The sequence below is a fragment of the Tarenaya hassleriana genome, unplaced genomic scaffold (genome assembly GCF_000463585.1).
Source record: "Tarenaya hassleriana unplaced genomic scaffold, ASM46358v1 Cleome19, whole genome shotgun sequence".
Taxonomy (NCBI): Eukaryota; Viridiplantae; Streptophyta; class Magnoliopsida; order Brassicales; family Cleomaceae; genus Tarenaya; species Tarenaya hassleriana.
Genome location: NW_010965304.1, coordinates 1,360,206 through 1,387,854, shown reverse-complemented (window position 1 = coordinate 1,387,854; position 27,649 = coordinate 1,360,206). Strand labels below are relative to the sequence as shown.

At 38.5% G+C, this 27,649-nt stretch overlaps 4 protein-coding genes across 7 annotated transcripts in view; 2 read left to right on the top strand and 2 right to left on the bottom strand.

The window, feature by feature from the left end:
• LOC104811288 overlaps positions 1–6,413 on the top strand; it is a 7,165-nt gene extending 752 nt beyond the window's left edge. Inside the window, exons 2-9 of the mRNA XM_019202276.1 lie at positions 17–717; positions 1,237–1,513; positions 1,678–1,863; positions 2,435–2,584; positions 3,130–3,594; positions 3,694–5,880; positions 5,981–6,156; positions 6,254–6,413. Of these exons, the coding sequence (XP_019057821.1) occupies positions 17–717; positions 1,237–1,513; positions 1,678–1,863; positions 2,435–2,584; positions 3,130–3,594; positions 3,694–5,880; positions 5,981–6,156; positions 6,254–6,413 (4,302 nt within the window). The remainder of the gene's footprint in view (positions 1–16; positions 718–1,236; positions 1,514–1,677; positions 1,864–2,434; positions 2,585–3,129; positions 3,595–3,693; positions 5,881–5,980; positions 6,157–6,253) is intronic.
• Positions 6,414–9,111: 2,698 nt separating this feature from the next.
• On the bottom strand, positions 9,112–15,195 carry LOC104810983 (sucrose synthase 4). Its single transcript, XM_010537494.2, has 14 exons — positions 15,059–15,195; positions 13,091–13,229; positions 12,726–12,852; positions 12,483–12,634; positions 12,195–12,387; positions 11,744–12,079; positions 11,532–11,627; positions 11,214–11,387; positions 11,015–11,131; positions 10,729–10,895; positions 10,430–10,654; positions 9,756–10,319; positions 9,534–9,672; positions 9,112–9,414 (listed from the first exon to the last, which is right to left on the bottom strand). Exons 2-14 carry the CDS (start codon positions 13,186–13,188, stop codon positions 9,382–9,384), a joined length of 2,421 nt encoding a protein of 806 aa, XP_010535796.1. The 5' UTR covers positions 13,189–13,229; positions 15,059–15,195; the 3' UTR covers positions 9,112–9,381.
• Positions 15,196–19,041: 3,846 nt separating this feature from the next.
• On the top strand, positions 19,042–24,631 carry LOC104810981 (kinesin-like protein KIN-7B). Of its 3 annotated transcripts, none has more exons than XM_010537492.2 (15): positions 19,042–19,299; positions 19,630–19,877; positions 19,985–20,074; positions 20,181–20,281; positions 20,391–20,504; positions 20,575–20,656; positions 20,822–20,889; positions 21,009–21,068; positions 21,139–21,263; positions 21,487–21,685; positions 22,113–22,250; positions 22,392–22,478; positions 22,571–23,479; positions 23,576–23,883; positions 24,152–24,631. In XM_010537492.2, exons 2-15 carry the CDS (start codon positions 19,649–19,651, stop codon positions 24,480–24,482), a joined length of 2,841 nt encoding a protein of 946 aa, XP_010535794.1. In that variant the 5' UTR covers positions 19,042–19,299; positions 19,630–19,648; the 3' UTR covers positions 24,483–24,631. The 3 variants fall into 3 exon arrangements, with proteins under 3 accessions (XP_010535794.1, XP_010535795.1, XP_010535793.1); XM_010537493.2 differs by having other exon boundaries at positions 19,042–19,303; XM_010537491.2 differs by lacking the exon at positions 19,042–19,299 and adding an exon at positions 19,359–19,542.
• A 133-nt stretch (positions 24,632–24,764) lies between these two features.
• The window catches only part of LOC104810980 (phosphoinositide phosphatase SAC4-like), an 8,407-nt gene continuing 5,522 nt past the window's right edge, over positions 24,765–27,649 (bottom strand). The window contains exons 12-16 of one of the 2 annotated variants that reach the window (XM_010537489.1): positions 27,396–27,506; positions 26,577–26,765; positions 26,092–26,268; positions 25,747–25,870; positions 24,765–25,396 (exon numbers count right to left, since the gene is read on the bottom strand). In XM_010537489.1, the coding sequence (XP_010535791.1) occupies positions 25,289–25,396; positions 25,747–25,870; positions 26,092–26,268; positions 26,577–26,765; positions 27,396–27,506 (709 nt within the window). In that variant the 3' untranslated portion in view covers positions 24,765–25,288. The remainder of the gene's footprint in view (positions 25,397–25,746; positions 25,871–26,091; positions 26,269–26,576; positions 26,766–27,395; positions 27,507–27,649) is intronic. The other variant, XM_010537490.2, reaches the window with a different exon arrangement.

Genomic DNA, 27,649 nt, shown 5'->3' with positions numbered 1-27,649 from the left:
TCCATTCCCGCTCTTCCGGAGCTCCGGCGATCTCCGAGTACTGTACAAGAAACGGGTTCTTTTCAAGCATCGGAGACGGAGCTTGGCTCTGGTGAATTTCTCATTTCTTCCTTCTCCGTTCGATGGGAGCGTTTCTCTCGATTCCATTGCTCCAACCGTTGCCGGCGTCGCTTCCGGTCTGGCGGCGTATCTGTCTTCTCGGTTCTTTGGGGAATCTATGGGGAGCGGTGGTGACAAGAGGAGAGAGGACGATGTTGTCGGGGAGTGGGTGCTTTTCACGAGCCCCACGCCGTTCAACCAGTTTGTTCTTCTCCGGTGCTCTTTGCTCTCGTTCGATGTTGGCGCCGGAGATTCCGAGCTTCTCGGGGGATTGGACGATAGGCTCGTGAAGGAGGAGAGGCACTTCGTGAGGTTGGATACAGGGAAGATTCCGGCGGCGGAGGGGAACACCGGTGCTGCGGAGGAGACGGCGTTAGAGTATCAAAGGTTTTGCATCAACACGGAGGACGGAGGCGTTGTTTCGCTGGATTGGCCGGCGACTTTGGACCTCGGGGAGGAGCGTGGGCTTGACCCAACCGTGATTCTGGTCCCGGGAACGCCCGAAGGGAGCATGGATGAGGGCATTCGATCATTTGTACGCGAGGCTCTCAGGAGAGGCGTGTTTCCTGTGGTGATGAACCCTAGGGGTTGCGCTGGTTCGCCTCTTACTACGGCTCGGTGAGCTAGACCTTCTCTGAGCGTGTCGTTCTTGGTGACTATTTGCATATTGCGATTTGACTCATAGGCGTAGTGTCATCTCCTTGGTCACATTTCTTAGGACCTTTGAAATGGATAGTGTTGGATTGTGTTCAGTATGCTTCCGTGAATTAGATCGTAGATAGATCCTGTTTTTTTATACTTTGCTCTTCGCATATATCCTTTTCCATTGTAGATCAACAAAGTTGTTTACTTGGAAGAATCAAGACATATGTCCGTCGCATTTTGGAAAGTTTGTGATTTCACTTACGTTCATCATTCTTTTGTCACTGGTTATGTGATTAGCATGGATGCTTATGAATAGGATGCTAGGGACAGGAATGTGCGACCGAGGCATGAAACCCGGTTTCTTCCAAGTTCATTACCTTTCTGTGATGAAGCTAACTTTGTCATGGCTCCATTTATTATAATTCTTTTAGTAGCACATCTTGTCAGAAACTATATTGATAGTAAGGCTTTTTTACTGTTTGATTTTCATAGGTTATTCACAGCAGCTGACAGTGATGATATCTCCACAGCCGTACAATTCATAACCAAGGCAAGGCCTTGGACGACACTAATGGGCGTCGGCTGGGGATTTGGTGCAAATATGTTGACAAAGTACCTGGCCGAAGTTGGGGAAAGAACACCTCTTACTGCTGCTGTGTGCATTGATAATCCCTTTGACTTAGAAGAGATTACACGGACATCTCCCTATCACAGTACCTTGGATAGACACCTTACTCATGGACTAGTGGAGATTCTGCGTTCAAACAAGGTTGGCTGTTGCTTGCGAAAGGCCTGCCCCATATAGATTGTCTCATTCCTCCATTATTTTCCATGCATGAAAATTTGCTCATTTCATATTCCTGTATTTTTTCCTTGCATGAAAATTCTTTCCCTCGTTTTATTAATTTCACAAAGTAAATGGATTTCTACCAGGAGCTTTTCCAAGGCAGAGCAAAGGGTTTCGATGTTGGAAAAGCTTTGACTTCAAAATCCATTCGCGACTTTGAAAAAGCAATATCCATGGTGACTTACGGCTTTGATAGTGTAGAAGAGTTCTATTCCAAATGCAGCACCAGAAGCGTGATTGGGGAAGTGAAGATTCCTGTACTCTTTATACAGGTGCATATTTTGTCACTGGAGTTTGTTCAAGGTTACTCTTATCTTTGGAACCTTACTTTTAATCCAGAAGTCTTCTAAGTCTTCTCGTACCAGTGTGGTAAGGACTGCATTTATTTGGTAGAAATTCGATCGAGGAATCTGCGTAGCTTGTAGAAAAGGGGTCATTATGCTTTATCAAATTTCAGTCGTGTTGTATGGCTTTAAGGCTGATCTTTATCCACCATGAATCATGATTCATGAGTTGGACTGAGAGCGATGTTAACTGAATTAGCTGAGTGCCATCACGAACTTGCCTTTGGTGATATTTGCATCGGTAAATGATCAGATTTTGACCCTCTAGTTTTTACCAACCAGAACCAGATAAACATGTCCAGTAGAAGCTCTACATCTGAACAAAATGATTTTCGCTTTGTTCACATTCTAAGTCACATGTGTAAACTTACATCAGGTCCTGGTTTGACTAATAGGTTCTGTACAGACTAAACATGTTTCTGTTTTCCAGCATCCTCCTTTAGAAAAATAAAATGGTGTTTGAAATGTTTTGTCTGACTAAGTTGCTTATATTTGTCAGAATGATGATGCAGTGCCCCTGTTTTCTATACCACGTGGTGCGATAGCGGAAAATCCATTTACAAGCTTGCTTCTGTGCTCTCTTTCGCCCTCAAGTGTTGTTATTGGGGGTGCTGCAGCTGTATCATGGTGTCATCATCTTGCTATTGAGGCAATCATCTATTCTCTCTCTCTATCTCTGATTCAAGTTCCTTATTCTGGATATGATCACCATTGCTGTGAGACTACACTTGACAGATGCTCTCCTGGCCTTGCTGATACTGCTCAATACGTCTTTAATAGGAAAATACTTCTAAATAGATGGGATGGTTGCAAGATTATGTTTAATCATTGGTTTAGATATAGGTTCACATGATTGAATTTGAGAAATCACCAGGTTGCTGGATGTACATATTGCTTGTCCTTAAAAAAATGTTTTCTTGTGTTATTTGAGTTTTAGCTTAGATTACCCAGGGACTTGCTAATCCACCTTCTTAAGATTCTAAAACCCAGAGGCTCATCAGTCCAACTTGCTGTGAGTAATGGATGGTTCATATATGTGTAAAGGACCTTAATAATTCCTTTTAAAAGCATCACATCGCATACTGTTAATTGTTTCTTTCAGTGTTTGTGGTAAATTTTGAAGTTTTAAATCCTTAGCTGGTTTTTGCATTCTTATTTGGTCCGAGAAGTGATATCTCCAAGTTTTGAATGCAGTGGTTGGCTGCGGTAGAACTTGGACTTCTGAAGGGCCGTCACCCACTTTTGAAAGACATAGATGTTACTGTTAATCCTTCAAAAGGCTTAGCACTTTTGGAAACTAGAGCATATGAAAAAGGTGTCAATGCTAATAAGGTCTTGGAGATTCCCCGAAGAAAAACAATAAATGGTTATCGAGTAGATCCTAAAATGGAGACACTCAGAGATAGTACCACCGTTTCCAACTTTATCCTGCAGTCTGGAAGAGACTTAGAGCAGAATGACAAAAGTAATAACAGATTTCATGAACCAGAAAATTCTGGAGTCGCAGCAAGTGGTCCTGTTGAAGTTGAATTAGACAAAGATGACAAGTCTGGTGAAGAGGAGAGTGACAGAGGCCAGATTTTACAGACTGCACAAGTGGTTATGAACATGCTAGATGTAACCATGCCTGATACCCTCAAAGCTGAAGAAAAGAAGAGGGTAATGCTCATACTGTTAAAAAAATAAAATATTAATTTCAAGTTTTAATGTGACTGCTGAATTAACAAATGCTTGACAATTATTCAGTAAAATGTTTAGGTCCTGGATGCTGTTGGTCAAGGAGAGACAATTATGAAAGCTTTGCAAGATGCCGTGCCGGAAGATGTCCGGGGAAAACTAACAACATCTGTCACTGCCATCTTAAATTCACAAGGCACAAAGGTGAAGTTTGACAAGCTTAAGCTTCCTAATATGACGCCAGGATTTAAGCCAAAAATACAGGAACCAAGAAAAGGGCCATCAAGTGCTGTAGATCAACAGGATTCTCATTCTCCTGATCATACGAAGAAGACTGATGAATTAGTGAATGGCTCTAAGAACATTCCTGATGGCTCGGAAAGCTCTACTGGTGGAGCAGGAATAGAGGATAACCCTTACGAGGCTTCCCAGAAATATGTTGATTCTGGCCAGTCGCAACCAGTCAACAGCAATCAAGATGATAGTTTGGCTCCGTATAAGAATGTTAATGATGGATCAGGGTCTAATCATGAAAATGATGAGTCACTTACCAAAGAAAAAGTCACCGCAGCTGATGTTGGTGAGAAGGTTTCTGGGCCTGGGGTAAAGGCTGGTAGTTCTAGCCAGGAAAAACCAAGCGAAACAGAGGATGTAAATGTGAACAAAGTGAACCAAGATGCTGTAATAGCTCAGCAACAAAGGAAGGAGGATATTGCCAACAATAACGAAGAGAAAGCTGTGGAGTTTGCTTCTGGCCAAAACAAAGTAGCATCTATTAGTGAAGAAGATGTTGGACCACCTCCTGGACCTCCTTCTGACTTGCAGCCTGTAGAGAACGAAGAAAATGATAATCAGAAGAAAGAAACAAAAAATTTGCAACCTGTACCTGATCAAACTAAGCCAGCAGTGCAGGAGCCGAGTCAGCCTACATTCAGTGTTTCTCAAGCATTTGATGCGCTAACAGGTATTGATGATTCAACTCAAGTAGCAATTAATAGTGTTTTTGGCGTGCTAGAGAATATGCTTTCTCAGCTGGAAGAAGGAAACAAGGAAGACGATGAAGTCACTTATGAAAAGAAGCTCAAGGATGAGAACATCAGTTCTCTATCTGAGGTGCACACACCTGATGAGAGAGTAACCAAAGACATTATGTTCTCTCATGGATCAGGTGATCCTGTATCTGATCTACATGAGAGTAGAAAGGGCACTAAGCATGATACAACCACAGTGTTGCTGAATGAAAAACATTTGATCGGAAATAAACCCGTGGTTGGTAATGATCTTGAGTATCTACCTAAGATGTCTGAGAGGCATGCAAATCTGGTTAAGAATTCTTCTTATGGTGTGTACTTCCAAGAAGATCTTTCAGATGAGCGGACTGCCACACAATTGGACTTAGATACAACAACTGCTCTCTTGCTTGACTATTATCCAGAAGAAGGTCAGTGGAAGCTCCTTGATCAACAGCCTGAGAACTTTGAAGAGTCTGTTGACAATTCAGTAGCCAGTGGAGACACCAACAAAAATTTTCAGGTTCATTCACCAAGTAGTGCAAATGACGAAGAGAACATTATTGAGCCTTCATGTGTGATATTAGACAATGATCAAGATATGGAGCAGACAGAAAAGAGTGATGCAGTGGGCAATCCAGAAGATGATGTGGACAACACTGATGAAGGATGTGAAGAGTTGATGCACCTCGTAAAAGTTATAATATTGGACTCATTGAGTCTTGAAGTCCAACGTAGGATGAGTTCATCTGGTTTGAGACGAATTGAGTCTCAACTCAATCAAGATATAGACAAAGTGGCAGATGCTGTTTCTCTTGCTGTTGCAGATGCTGAGCACTCTTTGAATTTCAAAAATATAAACAAGGCCAACGTCCCTACTGAAAAGATATGTGAACTTCATGGGGAGACTATCATTAGAGCCATTTCTTTAACTGTTCAGGAGACCCGCTTTCTTAGGCAAGTTTTGCCAGTTGGTGTTGTTGTTGGCTCTATCTTAGCTGCTCTGAGGAAATATTTTGATGTATCAACCGTGTGTGATGATGCTAAAAGAGAAGCTGTGACTAGAAAGGTGAACAAATTCAGGAAAAAAGATGAACAGAAGAGTGGTCTGAATAACAACATGAACAAGAAGAGCAAATTGAATGGCTCCAAGAAAAAGGGGATGGAATCAGGACTGCAAAATATTAATAACGATCAAGTCATGGTTGGTGCTGTAACAGCTGCTCTCGGGGCATCTGCTCTACTGGTTCAGCAACAGGTATTTCTCTAAGATAAGTTTTCATATGATGATTAAAAAATGAAAAATTATTATATAAACACCCTGTCCATCTTTAATACAAGTAGCACATATTATACAGGATCCACTGAAAGGTGGTCAAAACGGTGGTATAATGTCAAAATCATTGACGGAGAAAGGAAGTCAACAGAAAGAATCTGAGCAGAGCAACATGGTGGCGAATTTTGCCGAGAAAGCCATGTCCATTGCTGGTCCTGTGGTACCAACCAAAGAAGATGGTGAAGTGGATCAAGAAAGGTACTTAAAAAGGGGGTGAATGTTACTTTTCTTCTTGCATCATCATATGGACGGCAGTTCTGCCATTCTGACATCTCTTCAATTTTCATTTGAACAGACTCGTTGCAATGTTGGCAGATTTGGGGCAGAAGGGCGGAATACTAAAGTTAGTTGGGAAATTTGCTTTGCTTTGGGGTGGGATCCGTGGTGCTATGAGTCTAACTGATAGGCTAATCTCGTTTCTGCATGTGGCTGAGTTGCCCTTGCCGAAGAGGTAAGTTTCGTCCAGTCCAAGCATCTAAGTCCATTGTTTTTACAACTCACCGAACTCACGATTCTCCCTTCTCTTCCTTGGGAAAACAAAAATTCAGACCAATCGTCTTTTCATATTTGCTTAGCTCGCCCAAGGACAAGAAGTGTGCTAAGCTAATATCCTTAAATAAGTACTTGGAAACACATGACCTGTTACACTAATTTCGTAGTATGCTAATGTCAATGATTGTGATCATCGATCATTTCACTGATATGCTAATGTCAATATTCAAGAGACTTTTTTCTTTCTTTCGTGATATGCTAAATTGTTTAATGGCATCACAGTGACAAAGATTACGTGTGCTTAAGATTCACATCATAAGCTATGTCATTTACATAATAGCATTCAGTGATGATTATCGCTTTTCTGTTTATTAGGGTTGTTGGCTTTATGGGGATGGTATGTGTTTTGTGGTCACCGGTTGTCGTTCCATTGCTTCCAACACTCGTCCAGAGCTGGTCCACAAGTAATCCCTCCAAAACAGCAGAACTGGCTAGCATAATCGGCCTCTATGTGGCTGTTTTCATACTAGTTATGCTGTGGGGAAAGAGAGTTCGAGAATATGAAAACCCTCTCCAGCAATATGGGCTTGATTTCAGTTCTTCCCCCAACAAAAAGGTACGAACTCTAATGTATGATCAAACTTAAATCATGTTAATTTATACATACCACTCGCTGTAGGCCTTTGACCATAAGCATTTCCTTATGTAGGCGACAGTGACTACTATCTTAATTAGGGTCATGCCTGCTAGGTTATCAGAGTCATGTACCTCTTAGGTTTCCTCGCTAATTAGATAAAAGGAAAACCATATTTGTGGCAGTGGCAGATATTTCTTCAATGAAAATTCTCCAAATATGAAAGCATATACTGAATAAGGGGTTATCGAGTCTGCATTTGTGTTGATGCTTTAAAAGATCAGGTTAAAATTTTGGTCTGTCCTTACCCTTTAATTTATATTCCTCTGTACCCCGTCCATTGAGTTATGCCATTAAACAAAAAGAAATTGATATGTCAAGTCTTTACATATGCAGATTCAGGAATTTTTGAAGAGCTTGGTAGGGGGCGTCGTATTCGTTCTGTTAATACAATCCGTAAATGCAATGATAGGAGCTGCAGTTTTCTCATGGCCTCCGCACCTTCCCTTGTCATTTGATGCCCTGAAATGGCTTAAAGGATATGGACAGTTGCTAATGCTGATTGTCAGGGGATTCACCGCAGCAACATGTGTCGTGCTCGTGGAGGAATTGCTATTCAGATCTTGGCTCCCTGAAGAGATTGCCACCGAACTCGGCTATCATCAAAGCATCATCATATCTGGATTCGTGTTTGCCTTGTTCCAGAGGTATGCTCATCCATCTCTATGTTCTTTTGGAGTAATCGAATTCAAACCTGAAATTTCAAGAGATTTCAATAGGTTTGTTATTCATCTGGATACTCGCATTACTACCTGATCTTGAACCTAATCACCCGAACCTGATTTTTGGGTTTTTATCACGTTATAACCCGATCTCGTCTCTTATAGTACTCAGTTACGAAATTCGGGTTTTTTTTTTCAGCCCTGACAATAACGTTTTATCTTATCCATTTCAAAACACTGCATCCAAACTTTTTGAGATTGACATTTTGAAAGTTCGATTCTGACAAAGTATCTTTTCTCTTTTTTCCTCTGTGATTTCAGATCTTTGAGAGCAATCCCGGGTTTATGGCTGTTGTCGTTGGCTTTGGCCGGGGCTCGTAAAAGTAGCCAAGGTAGTCTGGCAGTTCCAATAGGGTTCCGAACAGGGATTATTGCTTCAAGCTTTATATTACAGACAGGTCGGTTCCTTACGTACGTTCCCAGTTTCCCGATATGGGTCGCGGGGATTTGCCCGTTACAGCCATTCAGCGGAGTAGTCGGTCTCGGATTTGTTTTGGCATTGACACTCTTAATGCTAATAAGGTCTTGGAGATTCCCCGAAGAAAAACAATAAATGGTTATCGAGTAGATCCTAAAATGGAGACACTCAGAGATAGTACCACCGTTTCCAACTTTATCCTGCAGTCTGGAAGAGACTTAGAGCAGAATGACAAAAGTAATAACAGATTTCATGAACCAGAAAATTCTGGAGTCGCAGCAAGTGGTCCTGTTGAAGTTGAATTAGACGAAGCTGACAGAGAAAAAAATCCGTTTTTGTTCGTTCTTGAGATTGGGAAAGAGGCTCTGTTGGTAATGGGAAGAGGGAAGATCGATCGAGAAAGAGTTGCGTTATATAAACACGACATAGAGATGCTCTATTTTGCAAGCAAGAAATGTAAAATTTTGTATGTATGTATGTATGCATGTATATATAAAGATGTTTACCAAAAAAAAAAAACTTTACACATACATAAGATGGTATTTCTTTCGTCTCTCAAGGGACTTTACAGAAATTGTTAAAGTAATGGTAATAATGAAATATAATATAAGGAATCAAATGAAAAGGTTATGTTACACTCGCAGTGGGAGCAAGTAATATGTGTTTATGGTTTACATGATTATCTGTCTAAGAAGTAACAATTTTCACAAGAATGATCTTGGACATACATACATACATACATACACACACATACATGCATGTATGTATATGTGTATGCTATAGGTAAATGCTAGTTTTGAGACTTGTGCAGAGCAAAAGTTGGAAACTTGAAGAAAGTAGAAATCTCAAACTTTACTGAAAAATGCAAGAGAAAAGCCCTCAAATAGCCAGAGAGTCCAAGCAAAAGCCGGAGGAAGGAACATAAGAGACGCCACAAAACAAGAGCAAAGAGCAGAAAAACAACAAGGAGCTTGAGGGCATATGCATGATAAGCCCTCTACAATGACTCGTTCACATCATGAAAAATGACACAAATCTTTTTTATTGTTCAACATCAAGGAAACCTCTTCTCGGTGTGGCGGGTTTGGTCCCCTCTTTCACTCCTCTTGTGCAAGAGGAACAGCCTTAGCCTGCAAAGGAACGCATATAGAAAGCAAAGGTTGCATCAGAGGAGAAATACATGTTTTATAACCCGAACGGACAAAAGCGGTAAAGATCTCGGTCTGAATCCGATGACGAAATGCCATACCAGCGGGCGATACTTCAGAGCATAGAACATCTCGAGGTAACGGCGGCTTTCGAGGCGGTCGAGGTTGGAAACATGTTTCCAGAAGCCATAGACTCCAGTAAGTGTCAGAAGCCTCTGTGAATAGATTTGCCAGGTGTACCTAAGAACACAATAAACAGGTCAAAGTCGAGAACTTTACCGACTAAATCAAAATCCGAGACCCGTGTTTTGAGTTTTACGTACTTCTCCTCGATCCTCTGAAGCCCTCCATGAGAGATCTCGTCCCAGTGAGAAGGATCCTCCTTGCACTTGGCAAAGAAATCTGCAAGAATCTCGGCAGCTTGGTCACCATGGTATGGATCGATGTGGAAACCCGATTTCCCATGGACAATGATCTCGGCAGGACCTCCATTGCAAGTGGCGAAAGTCGGGAGCCCACAGGTCATGGCCTCAACAACTGTCAGCCCGAAAGCCTCGTACAGTGCGGGTTGCACGAAAGCTCCCTTTGTGTCACAGATGTAACGGTAAAGCTCACCGTTTCTGATACGGTTCATCTGAGAGGAGATCCACCTGAACTGACCATTCAATCCGTATTTCTCGATGAGATCGTACATTTTCTTCATCTCGGCCTTCTCTTCGTTGTCCTTTGACTCCTTTCTCCTATCCCCTCCAACCACAACCAAGTTGACCAGTTCCCGAAGGCGAGCGTTCTTCCCGTACCACTCGACGAGTCCAGACAAGTTCTTGACACGGTCAAGCCTCGCCATCGTGAAGAGGATTGGCTTCTTCTTGTCCTTCAGGACACACCTGTTTCAACAGACAGTTCAATAACAAAAAAACATTAGAGATCTTTCTTTGATCTTGTTTCCTCCAGATTCGGGGCATCGATACAACCAGATAACATGTCGGAATCTTACAAGTGCTCCTCGTTCTCGACATCACTGTAAAGAAGCTCTTCGATTTCCGGGTGGAACGAGGTCAACCTTCGCTTCTCCTCAGTGTAAGGGAAGTAAATGCTCATATCAGCACCAGGGGATACAATGTTGAACTTCGGATCGAACACGTTGATACCGTGAACCACACGGTAAAGCCCGGGAAGGGTGAAAGCAGTGTGACTCTCGTACTGACCAACGGTGTCCTTGCTGAGGAAAGAAACAAGAGATTCATCAGATTATAGATCTCGAGAAACACGAAAAGAATCAGCAGATTTTCGTACCTTCCAGCGATTTCTTGGAAAGTACTGGTGATGATGAAATCAGTGTGGTTCATGGCGTAAAGATCGGCCGTGAACTGGCACGAGAAATGGTACTTTTCGTCGAGATTCTTCCAGTAGATATCTGAATCCGGGTATTTCGTCTTCTCGAGGGCATGAGCAATGGTACACTGTAACGCAAGAACATTCAAAATCAGGAAAAACCTCAGAAAAACCCGATAACCGAAACCAAATCAGATCGGATACATCATGAAAATTCAGCTCTGGATAATCTAATTAGAAGCCGAACCTGAGTGACACCAAGCTTGTGAGCCAGCAATGAAGCAACAAGGTTTCCATCGCTGTAGTTACCGATGATAAGATCAGGCTTCCCCTGCAACTCTTTCGAGATCTCGAGGGCAACATCCTGAAAATGATGAATTCAGATTCAGAGATCAGATGATGAAATGAAGAACACGTTTTCAGAAAGCAGGGAGATAGTGTATTACCTCAGTGTAAGTCTCGAGATAAGGCCAGACTTCGAATCTTGAGATCCATTGGCGAACTATACCCTTCTCTGTTCTGAATGGAACACGGAGAATGTCGGAGTATTCCGTCCCGTAAACCTTCTCGATACGCTGACCACACGTCGTTCCGACCGCATCGGGAAGTAGCCGAGTGATCTGCACCGCAGGAAAAACACATTTTTAGACAGTTGTAAAACCTCAAGAATCCATTGATCTGCACCCCACGGGCACCTGACTGTCGCGAGGCCAAGACCGCATACCCTTAACCCCCGCATCGGGAAGTGCAAACTTAAGACTTACAATGAGGATTTTCGGGGTAATGTTCAGTCCCTGCTGTTTGATACGTTGCAGCATCTCGGTTTCCAAAGCACGAACTTGATCCAAAATGTACACAACCTACACAGACAGATCCGATCAAACAAAAAAAAAACTCAGAAAAACAGAGAAAGCACAAGAACTCTGCAATGGCGGCGGTCGTGATGAAAATATGGGAAGAATGCCCGAAAACTGACCTGACCACCGGTGTCGGGATAACCCAAAACGTTGTCCTGAGCGAAATACCCATGCGGAGTGAGGATCACAACGTTGAAAACCATAGGGATTTTCCCGAGAAAATTCTCCAGAGTGCAAGGATCAGGAGCTTCGAGAAGATCCAGAAGAAGACGGATCATTTCAAGAACACGTTCCGCTGTGTCTCCCCATCCTCTCTCCAATCCGATCTCCTGAAACTTGTGCTCGAAATCCGAGTACAACGTTTCTGGCGCGAGATTCGTCAGATACTCCTCGGCTTTCCTCAAAACGTGTTGCAGAGTCTTGAGGTTTTGGATTCTGTCGTTAAGCATCAGGTTCTGACACAATCAAGAACAAGAACATGTCAGCGTTCGGGCAGAGATTGAATCTTGAAACTAGAAAGATCGGATCCGACGTGTCGGATAAACGGTAATCGGATCAAGATTCGGTTACCTTGCCCTTACGGCAATGGACTCGGAGGAATTGGAGTAACGGGTGCAAGCTTTCCTTGTCATGGAAGAGTTTTGCAGAGAGGTGTCGGTTAAGGAACTCGACTCCATCTCCGATGTACTTGGAGAGGGTCGGCCGAGGGAAAGACGCGTTGAACGGCTCGAAGTCGAGCTCGAGCGGGAAACTGCCATTGACACTGCAGAAAAAACCCAAGACAAGTCGCCATTGTTGGAGTTTAAGGATTCAGACAACATTTTCTGAAAGTTTCAGAAAGATCGATCTCGACGGTACCTTCCATTGACGAGCTCTTCCTTGAGGTGAAGATACTCTGAAACAAGAAGCTCCTCGACGACAAGGGCATGGAGATTCACTCTTATGTATTCCCAGACGCCAGGTCGTGGCCTGATTGCAAGAGCAACCCATGGCGGCAACACAATTGCTTCCTGTCCAATTTACCCGAAAAACATCAAAAATCGATCATCGATGAAGATTTTACGCGGAATTTCGACGAATCCGAGAGGTTTTTTCTGATACCTGAGAGGATCTAAGAATTTCGAAGAAGGCGCTTCCTTCGAGCTTCTTCCGGGTTTCTTCGGGCAAAGCCTCGAACTCAGCAATGATCTGGTGGTGTTGCAGAATTCCCTTCCCCTTGGCTTCAACCCTAAAAACAGCATTCGATCCAACTTAGCTTCTTGTTCAGACAACATTTGAAAAAAAAAACATTGCCATTGCATGTCAAGAACAGAGCAGAACTCGAGATTGTTAAAACCCTAAACCCAGTTTTAAGCAACATCCCAGGCAATATCACAAACACATATATACATACAATTGATAACCATTACAGACATTACATATATACATATACATATATATATATATATATATATATATATATTTACCTTGAGAGCAAGGAAAGGACTTCGTTTCTCTGAGCAGAAAGAGTGCCGTCCAAGCGCTCACGCTGGCTGTGGACGCGAGTGATCACACGCTCCGCCATTGATGACAGACCAGAGAACAGCGAAAAAGCTTTGCTTGCAGCTGCAGAGAATCAAGAATCAAGAACAAGAACAAGAAGACGATATTCAAGAACAGAGGCGAGACCCAAAATAAAAAAAGGAGAAAGACGGATGAATGTTTGTGCTGAACTCTTCACACAATATATATATATATATAATGAAGATGAATCGACATCACAACCAAAGTTTCAAGAAAGTTCAAAGCTTGATACAAAGAAAAAGGCGATATTGAATTGAAATTCTTGACCGTTGATTCGAAATGGGGGTATCAAATTCATATACTCTTAAACACGACATTATCCATTAATATTTTAAAAATTATCTATTTCTAAATTCCTGGACTGAAAACACCAACAATCTAATATATATATCATTTGCAAGGAATCAAATTACGCGATTTAAATCATTAGTGTCTTTAGCAATGCACCAACCATAAAATATCAATATATATTTTTTGTTTTTAATGGAAGAAAGCAAAACAAATTTTGTAATAAAGAGATAGAATTTACTATTTAGCAAGCAAAAATATGAATGTTCTCTTAAAAAAAAAATAGTCAAAGAGCACAAATCTCTAGTGGCTTCCAGATTGCAAAATCTTCAAACGCATCAATCATGTCCCCAGAAAAAAAAAATTATATAATTAAAAAACTCAAGAATTTAAAGAAATAAATACAAACCCTTTATTTCCCCCTTTTTTTTTTTTTTGGCAATGGTAGTATACGTGATACGGTTTCTTGGCATAAAGTTTCGAAATTCTCCATCAATAAAAATGCCTCCAAAAGTATAAAAATAGAATAACTGAAAGTTCTTAGCTTTGTTTTTTTTTTCCTCACCAACGAATTATCCAACAAAAAAAAGAACAGAAAACGACAAAAAGCTGTTTTAGAAAAAAAAAAACAAGAAAAATATTATGTAAGAAAATTAGACAACCCAAAGATAACATTATGTAAGAAAAAAAAAAGATTTCATCTTTAACCTGTGTGGTGAAGAGAATGCAAGAAGGATTTTTCAAAGGATGTTGAATTTTTTTGGTTAGACTTTCAGATTTATATAGAGAATGAAACTTTCTTCTATGCAATATTTTTTAAAAATAAAATAGAAAATGGAAGAAAATTTATTTATTTAATTTTTTTTCCTTATAATGTGATATTTCGTCTGTCCTGCTTGCTTGGGCTCCAAACCCAGAAACAGAGGAATTGAATATTCAGAGAGCTTCAAGGCCGAGGGCATTTTAGGAAAATGGCAAAGTTCTAGAAGAACTACGTTGACCTTTTTTTTTATAAAAAATAATATTAATGCCATATTCAACCCTTATGAAATTTATATTTAAAAAAACTTTTTTTTTTGCATTGATATATTAATATATTATATTAGTATTAATGTATTTATGGGAACTCTTAAAATGCCGTGGAGATCAAGAAGCCGGGAGTACGAATTAAAATAATTTTCATGAGGTAAGATTTGTTTTTGGAAAGAAATAAGAGAAATTGATATTCATAATCACATTTTCCCCTCAAGTAATTATTAATTCGACTGTTTTTTTTTTGTGTGTTTAACCGGTAAAATATATTTTATTAGGAATATACTCGAATATTTCTTAGATCTTTTGCATTATTTTAAAGATTTGACGTGTATTCATTGATTTAGAATAAAACTATAAAAAATAAACCACTTAGGTATACATATATCGATATCTACACTATTTATCATATAAAAAAAATTGAGTGATCGGATTATTATTATTTTTTTCAAAAAATGCAGAACTAAAAAATAATAAAATCTAAAAGACGAGATTATATACATTGTAAAGAAACTAACAAAAAAAATATAGTAAAATAGAAATTTTTTTACCTGTTTTCAGACGCAATTCCGAGGGCAAAGAAGATAAACGACGAACAAGAAAAATGTCGAATTACGAAAATAAAATAAAATGCAGAGAACGAGAAATAAACGCAGAATGGGGATACGACGATGAGGAAGACGATGAATGTGGAGAATGTGAAGAGCTTGAGGGGCCTTTTTATAGGGGCTCTCTCTTCGTGTATTGCAGCAGCTCGGATTTTGCTTTCCTCAACTTGCTTTTTTTTAATTAATATAAATTATTATTTGATTTTGCATTTTAATCATGTTGCTTAGAAATCACATTTTTAAATCAGCTATTTGGTCAATTATGGCCTTAATCCACTGAAAAATACATGTATTTGTTGGTATTTTGAATGCAGCGCACACCATTTACTCTGTTTCACTGTAATTAACACATTTTTAAATGATTATTTTTAAGGTAAAAAATTAGTTTAATTTAAAATAAAACCAAGTTTGAAGTGTTATAATGGTTTTAGATTCCTCTTTCTATAATATGAACTTAATATATCCTCTATTATTAAAAATATGTTTTTTTTGTATATAGTATATATATAAAATCATCATTCCATGTCAACTCTTATATTTGCCATTCTTCACAAACCACGATAAACCCAAAACCACTTATTAATAAAACCGCCAACGGTTTGTAGTTATTGACGTGTCTAAAAAAAGTTGGCGTAGACCTTGTATTGACTTTGTCCAGTTATCTACATCCACGTGGCACCTCTCGTCAGCCAATGTGATATACCACGTGGCGATACATTAGTGGATGGAGAATGAGTCTTTCTGATAATTAATGCCACGTGTCAAAAAGTTATAGGACAACAAGACCAGAGAGTTGCAACCCATGTCCTCCGACATTATGTAATAAAATAAACAGATGTGTAATTATTTATTTGTAAGATAAAAGATAGGAAAGACGAATTTTCACGAAACCTCGAACCAAACCAAATAAAAATTGTAACAAAAAATATAAAATTTTTAAATTAAAAAACCTAGAAATGATTACTGAAAATTATTAATATTTAACCAAAACATATTCAGATATTTTGATATTCGAATTTTGATTATTTTTCTACATTAAAAGTTTGTTTTTCATTTAGAATAAAATTCGATGAAATTTATTAGAAAATTATAAATAATATAAATAAAAAATATTTTATAATGAGTTTATTTATTCACAATAATGTTAAAAAGATATCCAACCGTCAAATCCAAGCCCACAAATAAGATATATTTATTACTGAAATCCATAAACAACATCGCATTTTCAAAAAATCAAAAACAAATTTTATATCCATTCCAAATTTGCAAATTTGTCCACTAATCTAAATTATTCATTTTAATCTAACCTTTGATGTCAGCCGACATCATGCGAACAAATAAACAAATATGTGATTAATTATTAATGCATTTAATTAATGTCATTTATGTCGTACGTAAATGTAATTTTCCACTTTGATAGTCCACTGTTAGAGAATACTGTGTGTGGTTTTGACGTTCCCGGTATTTGATGGTCTTTATTTATTTTATTAATATTTTAATGGAGGTTTTCGAGGTGAAATTTCGTGTGGATTTTGGAAAAGCACTTCTTAATAAATAATAAAATATCGTTGTATTTGAAATGGATCCAACTGAATAAAACATGGATCTTATTCAAATCACCACAGATTTTACAAGAATAAATAAGCTAATCAACATCTAAACTGATAGCAAATAAAAAATGCAAAAAAATAAAATTCTTAATTTGGCAATTCAAAAAATTTTTAAAAATATATTTTTTTATTACAAGAATGATCATCATGCGAAGAATATCTTGCATGATTGATGCGTCTAATTGAAATCATAATCATATTAATCCACCCTACAAGAAAATAAAGACGAATGTAATCCTTCCTTATTTTCCTTTTCAATTTCCGAACTTCCGAATTTTCATTTATAACTTAAATTTTTATTACAAATATATATGTATTGTTCCCGTCTATTTTTTATTTAATATTTTATTAAATTTATATATAATCATTTCTAAGAAAATAAAATATTTATTTGTGAATATATATACAGTGAAAAGTGGATCTTGAAAGGGATCGGATAAAGTTTCTCGTGGAGATGAAAGTTTTGTTGTGTGGGCCTTAAGTTAGCTGGAAAATGTCTAATACTCACTAACCATTATTTTTTGAAAAAATTAAACAAAAATATCGAGAATTACACTAATTTCCATATTATTAATTCATTTCATTTAAACGTAGAATTTTATATTTACATTGTTTTCCTCATATATGTTTCTGTTAATGCAAAACGTCATAAAATTTGATAAAACCATTAAGATCATATATATATATATATATATATATATATAAGTCTGATTCAAAAAGTACAATTGTTTCGTCCTTTTTTCGAAATCATATAATATGTTCATGTGCGTTTGGCACAAACAATGGTACATGAAATTTTTAGGTGTGCCTAATTATTGGAATAATAAATTCCGTCTATTTTTCATAATTCGGGACACCTTAAACAAAAAGCAAAAACTTATAAATATCTAATTTCCCGTCATTTTCATTAACTAACCATAACATATAGAGTAGAAGGTCCATGTAGGTTCTGTTACATCATGTGGATATTGTTTTATTATATAAAATTTTTATGAATTACGTGAATATGAATTTGCATATAATTATACACTTTTAAAAAAATAATTTTCCATTCCACCTATATATAATGTTTCCAATAATTTCAGCAACTATTCTTTAAACAAATAATCATAATAATGGCAAAAAGAAAATTACTTTACTTTATTTATATTTTTGCAATGTTTATATTTTTTTTGTTGAAATGATCATTAATCACTATTGTTCCATAAAATTATTGCAAGGGTTTCATGCAGCGATTATAATAAAACTGTTTTCATAGATAGCTGCAAATTATTTCGGAGATCGCATTTTTAATTGTTTTTTGAAAATCTCAAAGGAAATTATAGGACGACTCATTTTTAAATTTTAAAATAAAAAATAGTGACGAAGAATGGTGGTGGGTATTGGACCTTACAGAAGAAGCGGCGCATTATAGCAAGAAATATAATTGGATGAGGAAATCCGGTGGGTACCTACATTTGATTTTTGATTGTTTTGTGGGTCAATCTATAAATAAAGAATTCTCATAGACTCAAATAAAATTATAAACAAACAGAAGAAATGTTGCGTTTTGGCTTCTCTTGCACTCAAAGCGTCGCGGACCTCTAATGATTCCCTTTTCGTTTATTCGAACGGGTTTTTCCACGTGATTGTCCGATGTTTGTCTGATTAAAGCAATTAAAAATCATCTGTCTAATATATATATATATATATATATGATTTCATTTTCCTTATTCTAAATATCACATTATAAAAAAATATCATGATGAAATCATTATCGTCATCTATATGTTACTGTCATATTCACAATCTAAATTTGATGACTGTTTTTTAACGTAAATTACAAGTACCGTTCAACACTTTCCAATATGTTTTTAAAAGAACTTCAAATATATTTTCAAATATAAATATCATCTTAAAATTTTTTATTTTTTTATTAGCCAATATTTTAGCCCACTCAAAATATTCATATAAATTAATTAATATGGGCCCGTATAAAACAAATATGGATTTTATAAAGACGTTATTATAAAATATAAATGGACCCCTTATTGGAAATATGGGCCCGTACAATTATTGGGTCATTAGGCCTGTATTATATATTGAGAAAATATTAAACCATCGTTTCGTTCCGTATGCGTTTTACGGCGTCGTTTCAGTACGCAGATGAAAGCGACGTCGTTTTGTAAGCCAGTGCCGCTCCCTCCGAGGTGGCATTTGAATCGTACACGTGGCACGTAACGGAGCGCGGAATGATCGTCGACCGTTCAGTTCAAAATTTTCAGGTGTGCGCATTAAACGGAAATTTAAAAAAAAAGAAAGAAAAAGAAAAAGAAAGAAGAAGAAGAAGAAGAAGAAAACAAACAAACAAGGAAGAAGAGAAGAGTGTTTATACGTTACAACTCTCTCTGATCTGATTTTTTGGGCTTCTGCGAAAGTCCCCAATCATCACCAGCATCTCGATCTTCGCACCGATTCTGTTGCGGTTCCAGATTCTCCGGCGATTTTCCCGACACCAGCGTTGTTGCTTTTTCCGGCATCCGTCTCCGGCGAACTCCGATCTTGCTTTTCTCTCTCTCTCACCCGTACTTCGCTGTAAGTGAGTTGTATTCTCGATTGTTACTTCTTTTTCTTCTTCTTTCCTTTTCTGGATCTTATTGCAGGTGTTTGTTGGATCAGTATGATTTGTATATACTTTTGTATGTGCTAAGATGGGTATCAACACAGATTCCGTTTTGTGCTTGTCTCATGGGTGCTCTGAAGATCGATTCAGTTGGTTCGAAGTAAAAGAGAAAGAAAAGAGCTGGCCATTGCTTTGAAATTGAGCTGCGCATAAATGTTCTGTCTTCTTTAAGTTGGAAAATACAGATTCTACAGATATATGGTCGTTTTACACCATTTATGCTGACGAGTTTTTTGTTTTAGGTTCGTATTTTGTATAGAAATGATGGGAACCCCGAAAACGCCGTTAAATAAGATAGACAGAGGCATTTCCTCCACTCCTGGCGGGTCTAGAGTTAAAGAGGAGAAGATACTTGTTACTGTTCGGATGAGACCATTAAATGGGAGGGAACTTTCCAAATATGATCTTATTGCGTGGGAATGCCCAGATGATCAGACCATTCTCTACAAGAATCCAAATCCTGAGCGCCCAGCAGCAAGATACTCGTTTGGTACAATTTTTATAGTGTAATTTGTTCCAGGAGCTACTTAAATGCTATGAAATGCCGTTGATAAGATTCTAACTGCTTCTTTTTTCCCTTCTTCTATCAATGTAAAGACAAAGTTTTCGAGCCAACCTGCTCAACCTTGAAGGTTTATGAAGGTGGGGCTAGGGACGTCGCACTGTCTGCTTTGACAGGAACTAATGGTAATTTAGCACTTTTATAGAAGCTATTGATCTATCTGTACTTTTTCATATTGAGCAAGTTTCCCCATTCCTTAGCAATGTGAGTGCTTGTCTATATTTGTTGCAGCAACTATATTTGCTTATGGTCAGACCAGCAGTGGCAAGACATTTACAATGAAAGGCATCACTGAAAACGTTGTTAAAGACATGTATGAACACATAAGAAAAGTGAGCATCTTTCGTAACTTCCCTGTTTCTTTTCTCCTTAGTCTTACTATGAAGCAATGTGTTATCCAATAAGTGATCGATACTCAAATGGACTTTTCAATCTATGCAGACTGAGGAAAGGAGTTTTGTCTTGAAATTATCTGCTTTAGAGATCTACAATGAGACTGTGATTGACCTTTTAAATAACGATACCGGACCCCTACGACTGTTAGATGATCCGGAGGTATGTGAAGGGTCAGCAAAAATAAGTTGAATGTTGAAACATACATGTACTAACTTTATCTGCCATGCAGAAAGGAACCATGGTAGAAAATCTTGTTGAAGAAGTCATAGAGAACGGGCAACACTTAAAGCATTTAATCAGCATCTGTGAAGGTAGCTTTCTAATTATTCTTTGAACATCTTTCTATGCGTATGCAGTTTGTAGAGGTTTTGGCTAAGCTCCATGGCTTAGCAACAAGGAAACACAGTAATGCCTAGAACTATTTTGATAGCATGCTTAAGATATAATGTGATGTGATTTAACATATGCCTTTACAGCTCATAGACAGGTTGGAGAAACAGCTTTAAACGATAAAAGTTCAAGATCACATCAGATTATTAGGCTGGTAAGATTTGCCTGTTATTAAATGGGGTAAAAATAAGCTTGGCATAATCTGGCTACATTTCAAGCCGTAGAATTTAATGGTTTAAAGTTCTTGTTATTGTCTCATCTTTTGATATCCAGACCATTGAGAGCAGTCTCAGGGAAAAAGAAGGCCGTGTGAAGTCTTTCTTGGCAACTCTGGTACAACCACTACTTCTATCATTGTTACAGCGTTTCTCTGTTAGTTAAGACAATTTCCACAATGGTGCAGAACCTTGTTGACCTTGCTGGAAGTGAACGTGCTACTCAAACAAACGCAGCTGGTATCAGATTAAAGGAAGGAAGCCATATAAATCGTAGCTTATTGACACTAACGACAGTCATCAGAAAACTGAGGTGAGAAACCATCGATGACTAGAAAACCATGCTTATTGGTGTCAAGTTCTCTTGCTTATGCACAGGGCACAGTTCAAAACTGCAATATATAGATGTAGCTTAAGAGCTGAGATTTGGTGGCTTATGATTATGATGTGTTAATCCGGGTCAGCATCTATGTCGTATTCTTATTTCCTTTTACATTTTAAGGACAGTTTCTTCTTTGTTTTTATGTTGATTGTAGTTCTGGGAGAAGAAGCGACCATGTGCCATACAGAGACTCAAAGCTCACGAGAATCCTGCAAAATTCACTTGGTGGGAATGCAAGGACTGCAATTATCTGCACTGTCAGTCCAGCTTTGAGTCATGTTGAGCAGACCAAAAAGACATTCTCATTTGCCACGAGCGCAAAAGAAGTCACAAACCGCACTAAAGTAAACATGGTACGTCAGTTATGAAAAGATGTAGTTAATTTTGTTGTAAATAATTCCGAGTCTTCAGTCTTTGGCTATATAGGTCTTTTAAGTAGGATTCACAGTCTAAATATGTTGGTCATATTACGAACAGGGCTCTGGATTTCATTTAAGCAATAGAGCTGCCTCTGGCTTCCTATAATTATTTATTTGGCCTCCAACACAGCATACGGTTTTGTTCTTGATTAGTATTAATCATTTTATAGTTGACATATACCATAGGATATGATGGTGCAATTCTAGATGCCAATGCATTCTTCGGTGTTCCTTGTACTTCAAATTTTTAGAATACATCACTGATATGAACCATATAGAAATGTTTTTGCTTGTAATTTTATAAATAATTCGTCAGATATTTAGTTCTAGTTGAGTGATTTTATTTCATATGATCTTTCAGGTTGTCTCGGACAAAACACTGTTAAAACACTTGCAGCAAAAAGTGGCAAAACTTGAATCAGAGTTAAGAAGCCCAGAACCGAGTTCCTCTTCCTGCTTAAAGTCTCTGTTACTAGAAAAAGAGATGAAAATCCAGCAGGTACAGAATTATGTGCTGAATAAATATGGTGCTCAGCTTGTTTTATCCACTAATTTTTTAGTCACCCAATACAGATATTTGGAAGGTGAAATTTATGGACATGGTTATTCGCTCCTTCTTTTTGATGTCAAATAATAACAGATGGAGATGGAGATGAGAGAATTAAAACGTCAAAGAGACCTTGTTCAATCTCAACTTGATCTAGAAAGAAAAGCAAAAGAGCCGAAGGTACATGTGCTAATAAGCCATAACAAATTTGTTTCGGCCTCAGCTGCCTCTTAATGCAAACATGCTGATTTCATTGCTTAATTTGCTTTCAGAGTTCAAATGAGCATGAGCCTTATTCTCAAGTAGCAAGATGTCTGACCTTCCCAACTCAGCAAGAAAATGTCTCTAGCAAATCTGTACGGACCATTCGCAGAATGAACCTTGATGAAAGAAAGCAAAATTTGAGGCAGTCAATAACTTCAACAGATCCAGTAACGCTTGTCCAGGAAATTCGTCTTCTTGAAAAGCATCAAAGGAAGTTGGGGGAGGAAGCAAGCCAAGCACTTGAGCTAATTCACAAGGAAGTGACGTCTCACAGAATGGGTGATCAGCAAGCAGCAGAGAAAATTGCTAAAATGCTGTCAGAAATTCGTGACATGCAAAAGATTAGCCTTGTGTCAGATGAAATCGTAGTTGGTGACAAGGCCAACTTGAAGGAAGAGATATCCCGGTTGAACTCTCAAGAAATTGCATCTCTGGAAAAGAAGCTTGAAAGTGTTCAGAAGTCTATCGACATGCTTGTCTCCTCGTTTCAGACTGATGAACAGACCCCAGAGTTTGGGACCCAGATGAAAAAGAAGAAAGTTCTTCCTTTCGGCTTAAGTAACAGTCCAAACATACAACATATAATTCGGGCACCGTGTTCACCCCTTTCATCTTCTCGGAGGACAACAGGATATGATACCGAGAATAAGGCTCCTGAGAGCAGTGATGTCTCTGCTAATTCAGCACCTATAGTGTTTAGATCTACGCCACCAAAGAGAGATGACAGTCAAAGTCGCACTCCATCAAGGGAAGGGACTCCCATTGCACGGCAAGCAAATTCGGTTGATGTTAAGAAAATGAAGCGTATGTTCAAGAATGCTGCTGAAGAGAATATCCGTAACATCAAAGCATATGTTACTGGACTGAAAGAGAGGGTTGCAAAGCTTCAATATCAGAAGCAGCTCCTTGTTTGCCAGGTGAACTCAAACTTATGACCACCCACCATTTCCCTATCATCTTACTGTCATGTTTCTTATTCAGGTTCTCAAGAGCATGAAACTATGTTTTGTTAGGTGTTAGAATTGGAGGCAAACGAGGCTACTGCAGCTCTCGAGTCTGATGCAATGGAAGAATCCCAAGTGCCTTGGCCATTATGTTTTGAAGAACAGAGAAAACAAATCATCATGTTATGGCATCTATGTCACATCTCCATCATCCACAGGACACAGTTCTATCTGTTATTCAAAGGAGAAGAAACCGATCAAATTTACATGGATGTCGAGCTTCGTAGGCTGACATGGTTGGAACAGCACTTGGCTGAGCTTGGCAACGCCAGTCCTGCTCTGCTTAGCGACGAGCCTGCAAGTTATGTAGCATCAAGGTAACTCCTTTTTCTATCTTCCCTTCCCTGATAGTTGATTAGAGCCTGAATCCATTAAACATAGTCAATAAAGCCCCAAACGATATTAGATTGTGCCCATTCAGCTTCGAATGTCACGGTAAGCGTGCCACTGTTGTGTGTATACACAACAATTAAATAGATGATTGCATACAAGGCAACTCTATTAAGAAATCACAACAAATACGCGCGCGCACACACACAAAAATCACAACTATTGCGTGGATCTAATAACTATTCAATGGAGCAGTGTAAGAGCTCTGAAGCAAGAGAGGGAGTATTTGGCGAAGAGGGTGAACTCAAAGCTAACAGCAGAGGAAAGGGAGGCGCTGTACATGAAATGGGAAGTGCCTCCGGTAGGAAAGCAGAGGCGAAATCAATTCATCAACAAGCTTTGGACAAACCCTCATGACATGGAGCACGTGAAGGAGAGCGCCCAAGTCGTGGCAAAGCTCGTCGGTTTCTGTGATGCGGGCGAGAACGTGGTGAGGAAAGAGATGTTCGAGCTGAATTTCGCCAGTCCCTTGGATAAGAAGACGGGGATGGGTTGGAACTTCATTTCGAATCTGTTGCATTTATAGACTTTTTTTTTTTTTTGTATTTGGAGTTTCGAGTTTATGAGATCAGGTGAGATGAGTTTGTTTCTCACTGTGAATCATTCACCTGTGTATTGTCAGCAGCTAATCTTCTCATGCCAAAAGCTAGTAAATGTGTCGGTCCATCCACAAAAAAAAAAAAAAAAAAAAAAAAAAAAAAAAAAAAAAAAAAAAAAGACACAAAGCTAACTTAGATCCATTTGTCTTTGGAAACCAAAACCTAATTTTCAACTGCTATTCAAAAAAAAAAAAAAAAAAAAAAAACTCTGAAAACGAATGCAACTGTTTGTATAATTCCCATGTCAATCTCACAGGAATCAAAAGGGTCTAAAGTTACAGACAGACGCATATATTTTTCTAGTAAGAAAGAAACACAAAGAATTTGATGGATCATACTAAACCCTACAAAGTGGGGGAAGGAAACAGCACGAACATATTTACACCCTCTTTCTAATACAACAATTTAGAAGACCCCTCTCTCTATCTCTCTCCAGAAATTGATTTTTGTTTTTTTTTGCCTTTTCTCCACCTCAACCTCTCTTAGGCTATATTCACAACTACTCTTATACCTCTGCAATCTCTGTTTCCTAATGATGTTTCGACACGTAAAAAGACGCGGGTCATTACCGTTACAGCTTAACGAGGTACACGAATCTCTTACCTGGTAAACTTCTTTCTATGTTTTGTAACGTGATGTTTCGTCGACTTCAGCATTTGCTTCTAAGTAGTGAAGATGGCGAGGAAGTACGTGTGTTTCGTGGGAGAAGGAGGAAGATAAGAGCGTGTGTGCTTCAGTGGCAGAGTGCTTCACCATATGCTACCCATTGCTTAAAGCTATCCGGGAAATCCTCGCGAATCTTCGCGTGGACAGACAGGTCGGTTCCGACAGGTTCCTTGCCCTATTGAATAGAAAAAGAAGTCGTTTCTGATCTAGTTAGCAGAGACAATTCCTCGAAAGAATAAGCAATTTGGAGCATTCAGTCGACTCTAACAGAAGGTTATGTGTAATAATCCAAAGGTAAACGATTTCATGTTTGTAAAATTGTTCAGGACTAGTTTCATTATTATAGCAGTTCTATGTTTCATAATGAGAGAAGAGCGTAACATACCAACGGCATTGTTATATATATTCACAAATTAAACCATCGATGTTTATGGACCCTACTAAGATATCTCTACTGATTTATGCCGCCAAGTGTACAAAACTTTGGGAGAAACACCAAGGAGAAATAGGGGAGGGGATACTGACCTTCCTGCTGCTTGGTCCGCATTCACAAGTAGGTGGCGTTGATTGTCCGACCCCTCCATTGAGGATGTTCTCTGACGACGAAGACATCTCAGCAGTTGAATATCCTGCAAGTCCCAGAGGCCTGCTGAAAGACACAACAAATATGGTACTTTTATTTTTTTTCTCCACGAGAAATGCTATAATATATGTTGTATGTTTCAAAATTTTCAATAAGATGAGATTGAGCCATTGAAGCCTATGCATGGCCATGACAAGAAATAAAAAGACAAAACCATCCGACACACCACAGCTAGATCCACCGAAGACTGAAAATATAAAATCAGTCATTAAAGCACGACAATGTACCTGTCAAACAGTTCGTTCTCACACAGATTTTCAGAGGATGAAAGCCATTCGATATCAACAAAGTTCGAGACACTACACATGTCCTCCTGATCCGATAAGTAACTGCGATCACAACCAACATGTTGAACCTTTTGCACTTCTCCGAAGAGCTGCCTACTAGGCATTGAAGGTGTACACCTACATATTAATACCCATAAAAGAAACGAATGTTTAGAGTATTAGCTTGCTTAACCCTTTCATGCTGTAGTGATATATAACCAACTCATGATTTCACTAGCATTGACAATAACAATTGGGATGTGTCCAGAAAAAAGTAACACTAAATGGAATGCGCATTGAATGAATTGTTCTTAGTCAATTAGCCAGTAGTTCCTGACTCAACACTAAAGTTACATTGCACCTAGAGAACATTGTAGCAGAAAAAAAAGAGAGACAATTGCTCATGCATTGCATCAAACATAAGAAATAAAGGGATATCGACAAACCTTGATAATGCTACATCTCCAGAAGCTGGTATATCAGGTGATGACTCCGAAAGAATATGGGATACTCCACGTGATGTCTCAGAAAAAACTTTATGCGAAATGCTTTCATGCTTACTACTCATGGCTGACATAGGCGTCCAACTTTCATTGTGGATATTACCATCTGATAAGCATCTCTTCACAAGAAACCTAAGAACATAAAACTAAGAGGTAAGCTGATAGATTTAAACTACTGAAAGACACCAACTATGAATTTTTGTTTTCTTGAGAAAGGGAGAACACCAAACAAGAAAAGTTCATAAATAAAAAGACAGTAAAGTTTAAATTGGAGATTGCGAAATCAATTCTACCAGACAATAAACTTTCCGACGAACCGAAATTTTGGACTAATAAAAAACACCAAGTTTCCCATGACACCATTTGCCTTGATAAAGAAACCATGCATCTTCACGCCACAAAAAAAATTTGTACTTCGTAGAAACAGCCCTAACTAAGAATGCATTTACCGTTTAAATAATTTTACAGAAGAAACACTAAAGTCATGGTAGAGAAAGACGTTTTAGAGTAGAGATTATGCCTAAAGATATGAAACATTTTTATTTTAGAGCTATGGCAGCAGGGGCAATAACAAGGCTTAATATATTATCAGATGTTACAGAATACTTGATTGTCGGAAACTAAAAGCATGCCAAAATGGAAATTTGAAAACCTTGGTGAAGGATAAACTTCAAGTTCTAAAGACAGAGAGCTAACACCAGAATATTCTATAAGCTGACATGGGAATATCTGAAGTCAAGTTTTGCGGCGACAGAAACGTACCTCTCATCTTCACCTTCACTCATCTCTCCATTTCGCCCATTAGGGCGAGAATCTGCATGCAACTCCCAGATTGCTGGTTTGCCTTGCTCAGGCAGGAAATTTCCCAGAAATCTGCACGTAGGAAACTTACAAAAGTTAATAAGCGTTTATGCTAACCTACAAAAATGGAGGAGAAAATCTAGGTTTCCTCATTCTTGATCGAAACAAACACAAATGGGGGTATTGGGGCAAGACACACGGGGGGGGGGGGGGGG

What these genes read in the sequence shown, in the direction of transcription:
- LOC104810983 (XM_010537494.2), bottom strand. Translation starts at nt 13,188, where the DNA reads ATGGCGGAGCGTGTGATCACTCGCGTCCACAGCCAGCGTGAGCGCTTG. An exon ending in TTCCAAGAAATCGCTGGAAG is followed by an intron (nt 10,655 to 10,728) that starts GTACGAAAATCT and finishes TTCTTTCCTCAG; the next exon opens with CAAGGACACCGTTGGTCAGT. An exon ending in CTCTGAAGTATCGCCCGCTG is followed by an intron (nt 9,415 to 9,533) that starts GTATGGCATTTC and finishes GTTCCTTTGCAG; the next exon opens with GCTAAGGCTGTTCCTCTTGC.
- LOC104810981 (XM_010537491.2), top strand. An exon ending in ACCGCACTAAAGTAAACATG is followed by an intron (nt 21,686 to 22,112) that starts GTACGTCAGTTA and finishes ATGATCTTTCAG; the next exon opens with GTTGTCTCGGACAAAACACT. An exon ending in GAAAAGCAAAAGAGCCGAAG is followed by an intron (nt 22,479 to 22,570) that starts GTACATGTGCTA and finishes ATTTGCTTTCAG; the next exon opens with AGTTCAAATGAGCATGAGCC.